Source organism: Lepidochelys kempii, chromosome 13 (assembly GCF_965140285.1).
Source record: "Lepidochelys kempii isolate rLepKem1 chromosome 13, rLepKem1.hap1, whole genome shotgun sequence".
NCBI classification, from domain to species: Eukaryota; Metazoa; Chordata; order Testudines; family Cheloniidae; genus Lepidochelys; species Lepidochelys kempii.
Window position 1 is genome coordinate 32,447,784 of NC_136392.1, and position 13,006 is coordinate 32,460,789.

General features: G+C 50.3%; 1 protein-coding gene across 4 annotated transcripts; it reads left to right on the plus strand.

Annotated features, from left to right (window-relative positions):
- Positions 1-1,994: 1,994 nt before the first annotated feature.
- On the plus strand, positions 1,995-9,478 carry SNAPC2 (small nuclear RNA activating complex polypeptide 2). 4 transcript variants are annotated; one of them, XM_073310074.1, is made up of 6 exons: positions 1,995-2,101; positions 2,214-2,421; positions 3,784-3,903; positions 4,169-4,237; positions 5,226-5,535; positions 8,318-9,478. In XM_073310074.1, exons 2-6 carry the CDS (start codon positions 2,224-2,226, stop codon positions 8,824-8,826), a joined length of 1,206 nt encoding a protein of 401 aa, XP_073166175.1. In that variant the 5' UTR covers positions 1,995-2,101; positions 2,214-2,223; the 3' UTR covers positions 8,827-9,478. The 4 variants fall into 4 exon arrangements, with proteins under 4 accessions (XP_073166175.1, XP_073166176.1, XP_073166177.1 ...); XM_073310075.1 differs by having other exon boundaries at positions 5,280-5,535; XM_073310076.1 differs by lacking the exon at positions 4,169-4,237.
- The last annotated feature ends 3,528 nt before the right edge of the window (positions 9,479-13,006 follow it).

Here is a 13,006-nt window from a genome sequence, read left to right on the forward strand (position 1 = left end):
CCACCATGCAGACAAAGATGAAGGCAGCAGAGGCCGTGCCTCCTGCTCAGGGAGAGGAAGAGACCCCAGCTGCCGAAGACAGAGGAAGGAAAAGAGGAGGAGGCAGCAGTGGGGAGCAGAAGGAGCTGCGGCCACCTGGGTGCATGTCCTTGGGGCTGGAAGGTCAGTGCCCTCAGAGATGGTGGAAAGGATGGCGGGGAAGGGGGGAGTTGTAGCCAATGGTGGGGCCATTGTAGTCACCACACAGTGGGGCTTTTGGTTGGGCCTTGCCCTTTTTCTGGCCCTTTCTGCCAGCGAAGGGGACAGTGGAGGTGTGTTTGGTAGCATTAGCAGCAGCACAGTTCCCACCTCTGCCTGTCACCGGTGTTTAGCAGTGGTGGTGGCGGCGGCTGCAGGAATGACGGCTGGGGGACCGAGCCGAGGGGATGCAGCAATGGTGACCAGGGGCACCCCTCACTCCTCCCTATCCCCTGTGGGCGAAGCCACTGGAATAGAAGTCACAGGAAACTATCACCCCTCTCCCTTCTTTTTATCCCAAGAGCGGGCTGTCCCTGGCTAAGAGGCTCATGTTGACAAAAGGAAACCAAGATCAAGTACTGAGAAGCAGAAAATAGTGACCAGTGACTCCAACCCACCAACGTGTAAGAGGAGCCAAAAGAAGACTGAGCTTCTCTGATTACAGGCAGGTCACTCTCCTGGGAGCCAACCTTCCTGCAAAGGAGACGCATGCCCTGTTTAATTGTTGGGCCTGAAAAGTTTGATAGTCATAATATGAAAACAACCTTGTTCTGCAGGGTAAATGAACTGTAAATATAGCACTGACATGACCAGCTTCAGTTATCTTCACAGATTAAAAAGTTTTAATCTTGTTTTAGAGAAAAAAACTTTACAGTTACACAATTTTTAGCCAAGCTTTTCAACTGAGACATATCTTAAGCCCCACATTGGCTGCCAGTTAAATAATTGTTTGAAATGTACAAATATTAAAGCGCTTTGGTTCCTGCTTGAGAACAAGTTCAGTTTGAAAAGCAGTTTATAAGCAATTTAATAATAATTTGGAGCTTCCCTAAAAGTTGTTATTACCCCAGGGAAGGAATAATCACCAATAAAACCCAATGTCTTCATTTTAATTTCAAGCGTTACTTCACACATTATCCTCTTGAGTCAGGAGGATCGGGGGCCACTGGTTACAGAGTTAGGAGAGAGCAGGTGACTACGTCCCTCCGTAGCCTGCGTGCGCCTGGACAGAGGGCTCAGGCTACTGAAACAGCAACGCAAGCGAGGCGAGGCAGTGAAATTGCGGTACATCCCCCAGGGCCTCGTATCACACACACCCCTACCGGGAAAACCCTTTGCCCGTCCCCCGCCTGTGACCTGGGTACGAGGACACGCTCCCACGTGTGAGTGAAGAGCCGGGCCGCGTGGTTCTGACTGTCCGGAGGCGGGACCCCAGTTCCCAGGCGCCCCTTCCCGGGCTCTTTGTCAGGGCGCGGGCTGAGGCATCGAGCCCGCACTAACCTGCCCAGGAAAACCCGCCGGCGCCGTCTGCTCAGCGCAGCCACAGGGCTCCGGCCCTTCGCTCTGCCGGGCCTGCCCCTGCAGCAAACCCGGCCGGCGCACGGAGCAGCGCCACGGCCCGAGGGGGCCCGGCCCTGGAGGAGGGCGGCAGCGCGGCGCGGGCGCAGCTAAAACCCCAATACCCAGAATCGCCGCCCGAAATCCGCGGCAGGGCGGGGACTACAACTCCCGTGATGCCCCGGGCCCGGAGCGGGGCGCACGTCATTCCGTAGCGCCCCCACCTCTCCTTGGCGCTCAGGGCCGTGCTCCCCACGGCAACTTCCGCTTCCGGCCTCACAGGGCTTTGGTCCTGGAAACGGAAAGTCCCGAGCCCCGCAATGGCCGATGGGAGATGGAGGCCGGGGGAAACACCACGCTTCCCACAATGCATTTCTTCACTTCTCTTTCCCCCGCCCCTCCAGGCTCTCCGTCGCGGCGCCGACTCCGGAGGTCTTGCTGTGACGTCATATCTGTGCGACGGGGCCGGGGCGCGGCGCTCGCTCTTTCCGCTCCCCCGGCCGCAGAGCCCGGATTCCCCCGCAGGGTCCGTGGGTGGGGAGAGCGAGGGGGGCTGTGGGTAGAGGGGGTGGCTGGGGGGCGGGATGTTGGGAGGACCCGGGGGCTTTGGCCTCTGACTCCTTTGTCTTCCCCTGCAGAGCCTGAGCCATGAAGCCCCCTCTTCGGACCCGCTCGGCCCCCACACGCTACGAAACGGGCCCCCCTGCGCGCCACGCACCCGCTCGGGCCCCCTGGACGGCGCAGGAGAAGCGGCACCTCATCAAGGCCCTGAAGGCCCAGGCCCCTCAAGGGGAGCTGCAGGCCGAGCAGTTGCGGGAGCATCTGCCCCGTAGGAGTGAGGCCGAGGTGAGCGCGGGCTCGGGGGTCTGGTCCCAGCCAAGCTGGTGACTGGGGCCAGGCCAGGGTCAGAATAAAGGTAATTAGGGGACAGCAGAGCACTCTCTCCGCTAACAAAAGAGAGAGAGTGCCCAGTCTCCTGCTTGGTTTGGGAACGGGGGCCACCATCGTACTGCCCTGCAGGTCCCTCTCCACTGTTCAGGTTGGGGTGGGGAAACCTAGTGCTGCCTGGTGGCGGCTCCTCTTGTTTCCATTTATGTTGTTCCCTGATTTTGGCAGCACTAGAGAGGATGTTGGCCTATGCATCTCCTGTAGCTCAGGGGTTTTGCAGGCTCCTGTGGGTGATGTCTTGCCCCTTATCTGTCTCTGACAGTCACAGCTCCCCTCTCAGCTTCTCCCAGCCAACTTTCTCCACAGCATTTTCTATCCAGTTATCTTAACAGTTCCCATCACCATAGTACCTAGACCGGGGTAGGCAAACATTTTGGCCCCAGGGCCATATCAGGAAATAGAAATTGGATGGCGGGCCATGAATGCTCACAAAATTGGGATGTGGGAGGGTGTTCTGGGCTGGGACTGAGGGGTTCGGAAGGTGGGAGGGGGATAAGAGCTGGGGCAGGGGTGCGGGAAGGGGTGCAGGTTCCGGTTGGGGGTGTGGGCTCTCGCGTGGGGCTGGAAATGAGAGATTTGGGGTGCAGGAGGGTGTTCTGGGCTGGAATCAAGGGATTTGGAGAGCAGGAGGAGGATCAGGGCTGGGGCATGGAATTGGGGCACAGGGAGAGGCTGAGGGGTGCAGGCTCCGAACGGCGCTTACCTCAAGCGGCTCCCAAAAACAGTGGCATGTTTATTTTCCAGCTCCTACATAGAGGCATGGCCAGGCAGCTCTGCATGCTGCCCCGTCCGCAGGCACCACCCCTGCAGCTCCCATTGGAGCACCAGAGGGGGCCATTGGAGTGCGTAGGAGCCGGAGGGGGGCCATGCCATGGCTTCCAGCAGCCGCATGGTGTGGCCCCTGGCTGGAGCGGGGCCGAGGCGCGGGCTGCAGCTCTCGATCCTGCTCCCCAGGGCTGTAGTTTGCCCACCCCTGACCTAGGCGCAGCCGTCTCCTCCCATGGTTTTTCAGGCCTAAAACTTTTTTGGTTCTTATTAGTTGTACAATCCTTTTGCAAGTTCACCCCACTAACTCATTGCTGTCTGGAACCAGAGAGGGTTTTGGGAGAGGTGGAACTGACACCCAGTTCAGCTGCAGCTATGTAGTCCAGTTGGGATAGAAGGCATTCAGCCACACCCTTCTCAGCCCACCCATGAGCTGTTTATTGGGGGACGGGCATCTCTGTATACTGCTATGCCTGAACCTCCCTGTGGTTGCAGATTCTGGCCTTCATCCACCAGCTGAAGGGCCGTGTAGCAAGAGAGGCCATACAGATGGAGTATCGCCGCTGCCGGGAGGAGCAGAGATGCAAAGAAGCTGAGATCCTAGCTCCTATTGAGGTACGGAGAATCTGGAAATCAGGGCTGGTGTTGTGTGGGGGTGGTCAGGGCTGGTTTGTCTGTACGGTACCAGGGCAAGGGTGAGTTTGGTTGTACTGTACCAGAATGGGCTTGAGGCACAAAGGCATTTGCAGTGAGTCTGTCCTTTCTGGAGCTGTCCCTGTCTCACTCTGTGCTCTCCTTGCCCTCTGCTGGCTGGCCTCATGCTTCTCGCACTGTAGCTGTATGCCTGATTCCAGTGCACTCACTGAAATCTGCCTCTCAGGTCTGGACAGATCTTGCTGAGAAGCTGACGGATAAGCTGGAAGAAACCGTGACAACAGCTTTCTCTCAGGTAACAGGCATCAGTGTTCAGTGACTGCTGCAAGATCCCACTGGGGCCAAGAACCCAGCAGGGTCAGAGACTTCTACAGAGAATGAAGAATAAAACCTGGCCAATGCCAGGGCTCAAGCCTGCCAGTCCCTTCTGGTCGCTGGTAGGAAATATCCCTGCTACAGGCAGGCTATTCCATCCTTGTGTACTACAAGAGTTCTACCACCTTCCTCTGTGTTCACATGGCTGCATTGCTGCAGTGGCCAAGCAGCAGTTCACCCTTCCTGTTGGTATGGGGGAAACTGGGGCGCATACTGTGAAACCACTTGCCTGACATCATGCAGCAGGTCCGTGGCAGAGCTCAGAGTAGAACCCAGCTGTTCTGACGTTGAGCGTTGCTCTCCCAACTGCTGCTTTCTGTGCAGCTTAGCTACGTAAAAGTGAAGAGATCGAAGTAGGGCATGGGCAGTGGTATCTCTGCCACCTGTCTTGGCAGTGAGCAAATCCGTTCCCTTGCCATGCACCTCGTATCCAGGAGTGAGAGGAGATGTGGTTGGTTATCAGAGATTCCTCCAGAGAGCATCAGGCTGTCCAAAGCCCCTGTAGCTTATTGCATTGCATTTAGTTCTGCTTTGCTGTGCTGCATGGTGGACGGCTCTCTTGGCCTAGTCTGACCTTGAGGAAGGTCTGCTGTGGGGTCGGGAAGTGCCTGACACTGGGAGGGGGGCTGCCCTGGGAGTGTCTGGCATTTCTGGAAAGGGGGTCCCCATTCCTTCTGCTTCCTGAGCTCCCACTTGTAGCTAGACAAATTCAGAGTAGAAATAAGGCACAACGTTGTAACAGGGATGGGAATTAACCATTGGAAAAGGTAATTTTTAAATCAAGAGTGGAAGTTTATTGAAAAGATCTGCTCTAGTTCAAACATGAATTAATTCAGGTGAGATCTGCAGCCTTTGTCATGCAGGAGGTCAGACTAGATGAGTCTGTCCTTAGAATCTCTGAATTTCAGGTTCTGACCATCGCAGTCACCGAGCCGCTCAGTTTGCTCCACTCCGTTCCCCAGAAGCTGACCAGAGCTGCAGAGAAGAAGGTCCTTCCAGGCTCCTCGAGCCAGCATGCTGCATCGCCAGCCCCTGATGATGCAGCAAGGAATGGGGATGCTGCCCCAGGCCCCCCAGCAGCAGCTCCGTCCTCCAGCACTAGCACAGACCCAGGTGTTCGTGAGGAACCAGAGAAATTCAGCGTGGACTTTGAGAAGATCTATAAATATTTATCGATGCTCTCCAGGGACATCAAAGCGCCCGAGCTCTCGCCATACGGTGAGTTGGGATCCAAAAAGCTACATGTTTGTGATCTTCAGGGAGGGAACCAGCTGGCTGTGATAGCCGTCACTCCCCCATAGCTTAGCTCATGGTGTGACACCAGCAAGCCCTGGTGACGTGTGGGACTGCTCCAAATGTGGAAATTAATCCAAGGCCAGCTAGAGGCTCGCAGGCACGGAATGTGTTCCCTGGGACCTTGTAACCACCACTTGCTCATTGCCAATCAGTAGCTTCCTCCAGAGTCTAGAAATTGATCTGCTCCCTTGCCGGAGGAGGGAGCGTTTGCTATGTTCTAGCACTGCCTCCACTTTCCTCTTCATGGCATTCCTGGCCATCCTTCTGCAGACAGTGCTGGAGGGTTGGCCCCTGAGGCTGAGTGGGTACACGTGCTCCGGGATCCCTCTAGTGCTGAGATGGTGGGGGATGGGGTCCTGGCCCACTTCCGTCTTCTCCATTCTCATACTTGTATATTGCTTGATAAGTGCTAGTCACCTTATAAACCGAGACATTGTGCTCAGACTGAGGTGAGCAAGGCAGCAGTACATGATTCCTGGACTCTCACTTGCAAAACATTGGCTCCTTCAGATCTGCCAGCTGAAAACACCTCCCTTTCCTTAGTGAGCGTTTCTGTGGCAAGACTGATTGGAGCATTGTAGCCATGTGCTGCTTAATCAAAATGTCCCATGATCCAGGCCATGGGGGCATTTTAATGGGGCCAGGGAGGGCTGTCAGCCATTCACTGCCACTTCCTGTACTGCTGGGGTGGCAAACCTGTGGCTCTGGCCACATGCGGCTCTTCAGAAGTTTACTAGGCGGCTCCTTGTGTAGGCACCGACTCAGGGGCTGGAGCTACAGGCGCCAACTTTCAAGTGTGCCGGGGGATGCTCACTGCTCTACCCCTGGTTCTGCCATAAGCCCTGCCCCCACTCCACCCCTTCCCGCCCCCTCCCCGAGCCTGCTGTGCCCTCGCTCCTCCCCCCCCAGAGCCTCCTGCACACCACGAAACAGCTGATAGGGAGGGGGAGGCGCTGATCTGCCTGGCTGCTGGTGGGCGGGAGGTGCCGGGAATGAGGGGTGGGGGGAGCTAATGGGGGGGCTGCTGACATATTACTGGGGCTCTTTGGCAATGTACATTGGTAAATTCTGGCTGCTTCTCAGGCTTAGGTTGACCACCCCATCTCTACTGACTTGACACAGGGACTGAGGGACCTGAGTGTGATTGAGATGGGGAATGAGTGCGTGAGTGAGTGCGGAGCCTGGGGCATGCATCTGTTCATGGATCCAGAGCCAGAATGTAGCCTGTGTTCCGCAGGCATGAATGACAAGGTTCAGGCTGGCCAAAAATCAACAATTTTTTGAAACAATTTTAAAATAGGATTTTTTTATATTTAAGTTTAGCACACTTTTCTTCCTATAAAATAAACCTCTTTAAAATTGCTGAGATCAAACCTTACTATAATCTATTACAATAATTTAAATAGCAAAAAATATTCAAACAGTACGTTTGCTTCCAAATTTCAAATAAAGTCAAACCACTGACTTGGTAAAAGTCACTGACCAAGCACCTGAAACTAGAGTTGGTTGAAATTTAATCTCTTCTTTTCCATATGAGGAGAGATCAGTTTAGAAAAGAGAAGATGAAGGGGGGTATGATAGAGGTCTATAAAATCATGAATCATGTGGAGAAAGCAAAAGGTAAGTCTTACTGACCCCTTCACATAAGACAAGAACCCAGGGTCACCTAATGAAATTAGTAGGCAGCAGGATTAAAAGAAACATAAGGAGGTATTTCGTCACACAACGCACAGTTAACCTGTGGAACTTGTTGCCGGAGATGTTGTAAAGGCCAAAACTCTTGACTGTTTTTAAAAAAAGAACTAGATAAGTTCATGGAGGATATCCATAAATGGCTATTAGCAAAGATTGTCAGGGATGCAATCCTGTGCTCTGGGTGTCCCTGAACGTCTGACTACTAGAAGCTGGGAGTAGACGACGAGATGGATCACTCAACAACTGCCCTGTTCTGTTTATTCCCTCTGAAGCATCTGGCACCAGCCACTGTCAGAAGACAGGATACTGGGCTCGATGAAACATTTCACCCAATATGGCCATTCTTTTGTTCTTAAACAAACTTTTGAAAGCAGTACTCTCTCCTGCAGGTGCAAAGAGAATATTTTCTTCTTTTCAGTGGATTCAGCTAGTTCAGTTCAATGACTAGCTCATTCAAAATTGAGAAACTGATAGAGCTGAAAAAGTAGGAAAGCTTGTTTTCCTCTTGCACTTTATGAATGAAAATGAGAGTAAGAGGTATTAGTCGTAAGACCACAGTTTTAAATACAAAATGTTGTGATAAACTTACTTTTTTCTTGTGTATTTTTCTTGTGTAGCACATTTAAGGAGGTTTTTTAAAAAAAACAATTGTAATTTGCTGTTTTTATGCATATAACTGAATTTCAGTTTCCATCCAAAATGTAGTTTATCAGAAATCATGGGTAAAAAATTAATCATCTAGTAAATAGCAAATGCATTTTCCTAACATCATAAAAAATGCTAGAATTCTTAAGTATATATAGACACACAGTATTTTTGGTTAGCAAAAAGAAGCACCAAGTTGAGTGAAAAGTGTATAATTAGTTGCAAAGCTGCATGTTTGAATGGTTTCCAATCAATGAGAATCCACCTCTCTTTAGGAAAATAACTGAAAAGTACAATGCAAACCGAGATTGAAAACAGGTTATTTAAATTAGTCCAGCCTGACAAGGTCTGGTCTTCCTTCCAGAGTCTGCCGTCGTCCTAGACCTGTTGATGTCCCTCCCTGAAGAGCTGAGCAACCTGGACTATGATGGATTGAAGAGGCACATGCACAGATCCTACAGGGAACTGACTGCGCAGAAGCCAGATGGGAGCAGGAAAGGGTCAGATCCAGGAGCCAGTGCAGGAGAGCTGGCCGCTGACCTGCCTTCTGCCAGTGTCGACTGTGAGAGGCCTCCCACTGCTAACCTGTCTGCGAGCTGCACATTGCCGACAGAACTGGCACAGCCCAGTGACAACGAGAAAAGGCCCAGCAGGTCAGGGGAATGTGAGCAGGGAACACAGGAAACTCCCCAGCCCAGTGTGAGCCCATCCCCAGCCCAGCATTCAGCTTCCCATGGCCAGTTGCCCCCACCCCTCCACAGTGCCGGTATAGATGCTCAGAAGTCAGTTTGGAAGGATCTGGGAATTTGCCCTTTGAACTTGTTCCTTGTTCCCTTGGAGCTTCTGGCTCGAAAGGGGGGTAGTTTGGACTGAAAAGGCTGGCGGTGAGTCTTGGTTTCTCAGAGCGGAGATTCAGGCAGCTGTTTCATGCTGGTTCTCTACACCAGTCCTGCTCTGGTTCTGTGGTGGGGACCCTGTAAGGGCTCTCCTCTCCATGGGCTGCAGTCCCTGGTAGGGATACAGCCTAAGGAGTGTCTTTCTCCTGAACAATGGAGTTTTATTGAAGGTAAGAAATGAAGTTTCATTAGCAGGAAACAACCTGAATTTGCTTGGCCCTGTGTCCAGAATTCCATGTCCCAGCTCTGGTTGCTGGCAGGGGCTTGGCTGTGGAGTGGGTGATAGATGTCTATTTCTGAGAAGCACGTGACCGAGCTGGGTTCACAACCTTCAGATCATGTTAACTAAAGACCTAGTTTGCTACTGAAGTGAAAATGAAGTTTAATCTTTCTCCAAAAGGAGCAAAGGCTGAGCTGTGTGGCTCACCGGGGACAGAAACAGACTCTTTTGGGTTCCTATCCACAACACTATGGCTTTGCGGAATAAAACCGTGTATTCTCTCTTGTTGCTGGGCTGTAAATACTGTCGTTTTCACTTATCTCTGGGCTCTGCCTGAGCAGTCTGTTCTGTTTTTTTCCCCTTAAGTATAAATGTATTTAAGGTGTGGAATAAAGAGCTTAAAACCATCCTTCTTGAGGTAAAAGTCTCCCTAATCCCCCATTCTGGAGCTGGAGGGAAGTAACTGGCTGTGACCCGCTTCTGGCAAAGCCCTATTCTTTTAACAGGCACAACGTGAGCATGCCAGCACTGTGCATAGGGTGCCCCTTTCCGGGAGAAGAACCCTTCTTGTCAGCATAGGCCGTGTCTACAATGAGGTGGTACATGGTGTAGCATAGACAAATCCTCACCACTAGAAGTTGGTCCAATCAAAGATATGATCTCATCCACCTTGTCTCTTCAGTAGCTTCTGTCTGTCATCCTCCAGTGATACCAGTGGAATGGGAAGCGGGTTATCACCATGTGATTAAACCATATCATTTTTTTCCCCAAATACAGAACGAGTCAGGAACCTTTTAATAGAAACCAAGCCCCAGCTCAAGCACAACACCTGTCCATAATCATCAGGGCTATGACCATTGCCCTTACCAACCAGATATGTATCTTAGCAACAGCGGCTGGGGTGGGGGAGGGGGAGGGAGGGATTAAAACTCTTCTAAGGCACTGGGGCTGTGGTAGGGAGACTCCAATTCTCATGAGGCATCAGTGCTTAAGCTTCATGGGAGTGGTTCCACCAGCACCTGAGATGGATGTGAGGGACACTGTTTCCCACGATGCACTGCAGTAGGATGGTGGTAGGAAGAGATCCTCACCCAGGGAGGTGGTGGAACCTCCATCCTTAGAGGTTTTTAAGGCCTGGCTTGACAAAGCCCTGGCTGGCATGATTTAGGTGGTGTTGGCCCTGCTTTGAGCAGGGGGTTGGACTAGATGACCTCCTGAGGTCTCTTCCAACCCTAGTCTTCAATGATTCTAAGTCTAAATTTCCCATTGCATGCTTACTAATACCAGAGCATGAAATACCCAGGGTTCATGGTGGGGATCAGGGAGTGTTTCCCTGATCTCCTTGCCCATGGCTGTTTGATGCATATAAAGGGGAGCGGAAATAGAGCCCTGGCTGCCTCCTACCTCACTGCCATGGGTCCTGCCTACTGTGCTCCCCTCCAACCCAATTTGGCCTAATTTCCAGCACAATTTTGGATTGTTAATTTTCAGGTCCATCTTCCTCACATGACCTCCTTGTGTACAATCGGTAGACCTTTTTGTTTAGACTAATTCGGTCTCTAGCAACATTTTTTGTGATAAGTAATTGTGATGATTTTTTATGATCCTTCATCCACTTCCAACAGTTTGGCTTCCTGTATAAACTTTAGAATACAAATACTAGATTTGTTGTAACTGAATCTGTTGCACCCCTTGGCACCTTTCTAGCTTTGATGGTTTTTCCAGGGAAAAACAATCCAAATTTTGATTTTTGATTTTTTTTTAAAGAAGTCTGCAATTCAAGCCTTTTCCCACTAGATGGCAATGAGCAAAAATGAACAACTTTTTATGATTTTTTTCTCAGAAATTAATTGAAATTTTTTTCCAGTGATGTCACTAAAGGAGCTCTCATCCTTCCTAACTCTCACATTTCCACACAATTTTTACAATAATTGCATACTGTAACAAAGGCCCAAGGCTCTTAAGCAAAATAAGCTGTCATGGGAAAAGAGGGAAGGTCTTCTAATGGATCAGCAACTGGATAAAAGTTAGGAAACAAAGGGTAGGAATACATGGGAAGTTTTCACAGTGGAGGGAGGCCAATAGCAGGGTTTCTTGAAGATCTGTAATGGAACCTGTGCTGTTCATCATATTCATAACTGATCTTGAAAAGGGAGTAAATAGTGGCAAAGTTTGCAGTTGATACAAAATTACTGAAGATAGGTAAGTCCACAGCTGCCTACAAAGAGCTACAAGGGGCTCTCCCAAAACTGGGCAACTAGGAAACAAAATGGCAGATGAAATTCAATGTTGATAAGTGCAAAGGAATGCATAGTGGAATCATAGAATATCAGGGTTGGAAGGGACCTCAGGAGGTCATCTAGTCCAACCCCCTGCTCAAAGCAGGACCGATCCCCGATTAAATCATCCCAGCCAGGGCTTTGTCAAGCCTGAGCTTAAAAACTTCTAAGGAAGGAGATTCCACCACCTCCCTAGGTAATGCATTCCAGTGTTTTACCACCCTACTAGTGAAAACGTTTTTCCTAATATCCAACCTAAATCTCCCCCACTGCAACTTGAGACCACTACTCCTTGTTCTGTCATCTGCTACCATTGAGAACAGTCTAAATCCATCCTCTTTGGAACCCCCTTTCAGGTAGTTGAAAGCAGCTATCAAATCCCCCCTCAGTCTTCTCTTCCGAAGACTAAACATCCCCAGTTCCCTCAGCCTCTCCTCATAAGTCATGTGTTCCAGTCCCCTAATCATTTTTGTTGCCCTTCGCTAGACGTTTTCCAATTTTTCAACATCCTTCTTGTAGTGTGGGGCCCAAAACTGGAAACAGTACTCCGGATGAGGCCTCACCAGTGTCGAATAGAGGGGAACGATCACATCCCTCGATCTGCTGGCAATGCCCCTACTTATACATCCCAAAATGCCATTGGCCTTCTTGGCAAGAAAGGCACACTGTTGACTCATATCCAGCTTCTCGTCCACTGTAACCCCTAGGTCCTTTTCTGCAGAACTGCTGCCGAGCCATTCCGTCCCTAGCCTGTAGCAGTGCATTGGATTCTTCTGTCCTATGTGCAGGACTCTGCACTTGTCCTTGTTGAACCTCATCAGATTTCTTTTGGCCCAATCCTCCAATTTGTCTAGGTCCCTCTGTATCCTATCCCTATGATAAATGATCCCAATGATCAATACAGACGGATGGGATTTTAAATGAGCTGTTATCACTCAAGAAAGAGATCTTGGAGTCATCGTTGATAGTTCTCTGAAATCATATGCTCAGTGTGCAGCAACAGTCAAAAAAAGCTAACAGGATTAGGAAAGGGATAGATAAGACAGAAAATTTCACAGTGCCACAATATAAATCCATGGTACACCCACATTTTGAATAGCATGTGCAGTTCTGGTCTCCCCATCTCAAAAAAGATATATTAGAATTGGGAAAGGGCAGAGAAGGGCAACAAAAATGATTGGGAGTATGGAACAGTTTCCATACAAGGAGAGGTTCTGTTCCAGCTGAACAAAGTGTGTGAAATTACTGAGAAAGCAGTGGGACTAGCAGGTATAATTGGCATACACAGGGCATTTGCTCTTTCACCTTGTGTAGTTGCAAGTTAAAGGTTGATCATGTTGGAATGTACCTGGTTTCTGAGATGGTGCGGTATGATATATCCTGGATGTCTGGAACATTTGAGGCTTTGTCTTCAACTGAAGCCATACTTATTTTTTGTTGCCTTGAGTGCATCGCATTTTTGCACAATAGCTGAGTGAGGTCAAGGTTAGTGAATGTAGAAAGCTCAATTATAGTCAATTTACCTGTTGCTTTACTGAAAACTGGACTGCTTGACTTCAGAATTTTTGTACTTTGGTAGGAAAGTGAGTCAGGAATCTCCTTCAAGGAACCGTTCTTTGTTGCTCCAGACAGCATTTCAGGCTGGGACTGGTCCCTAT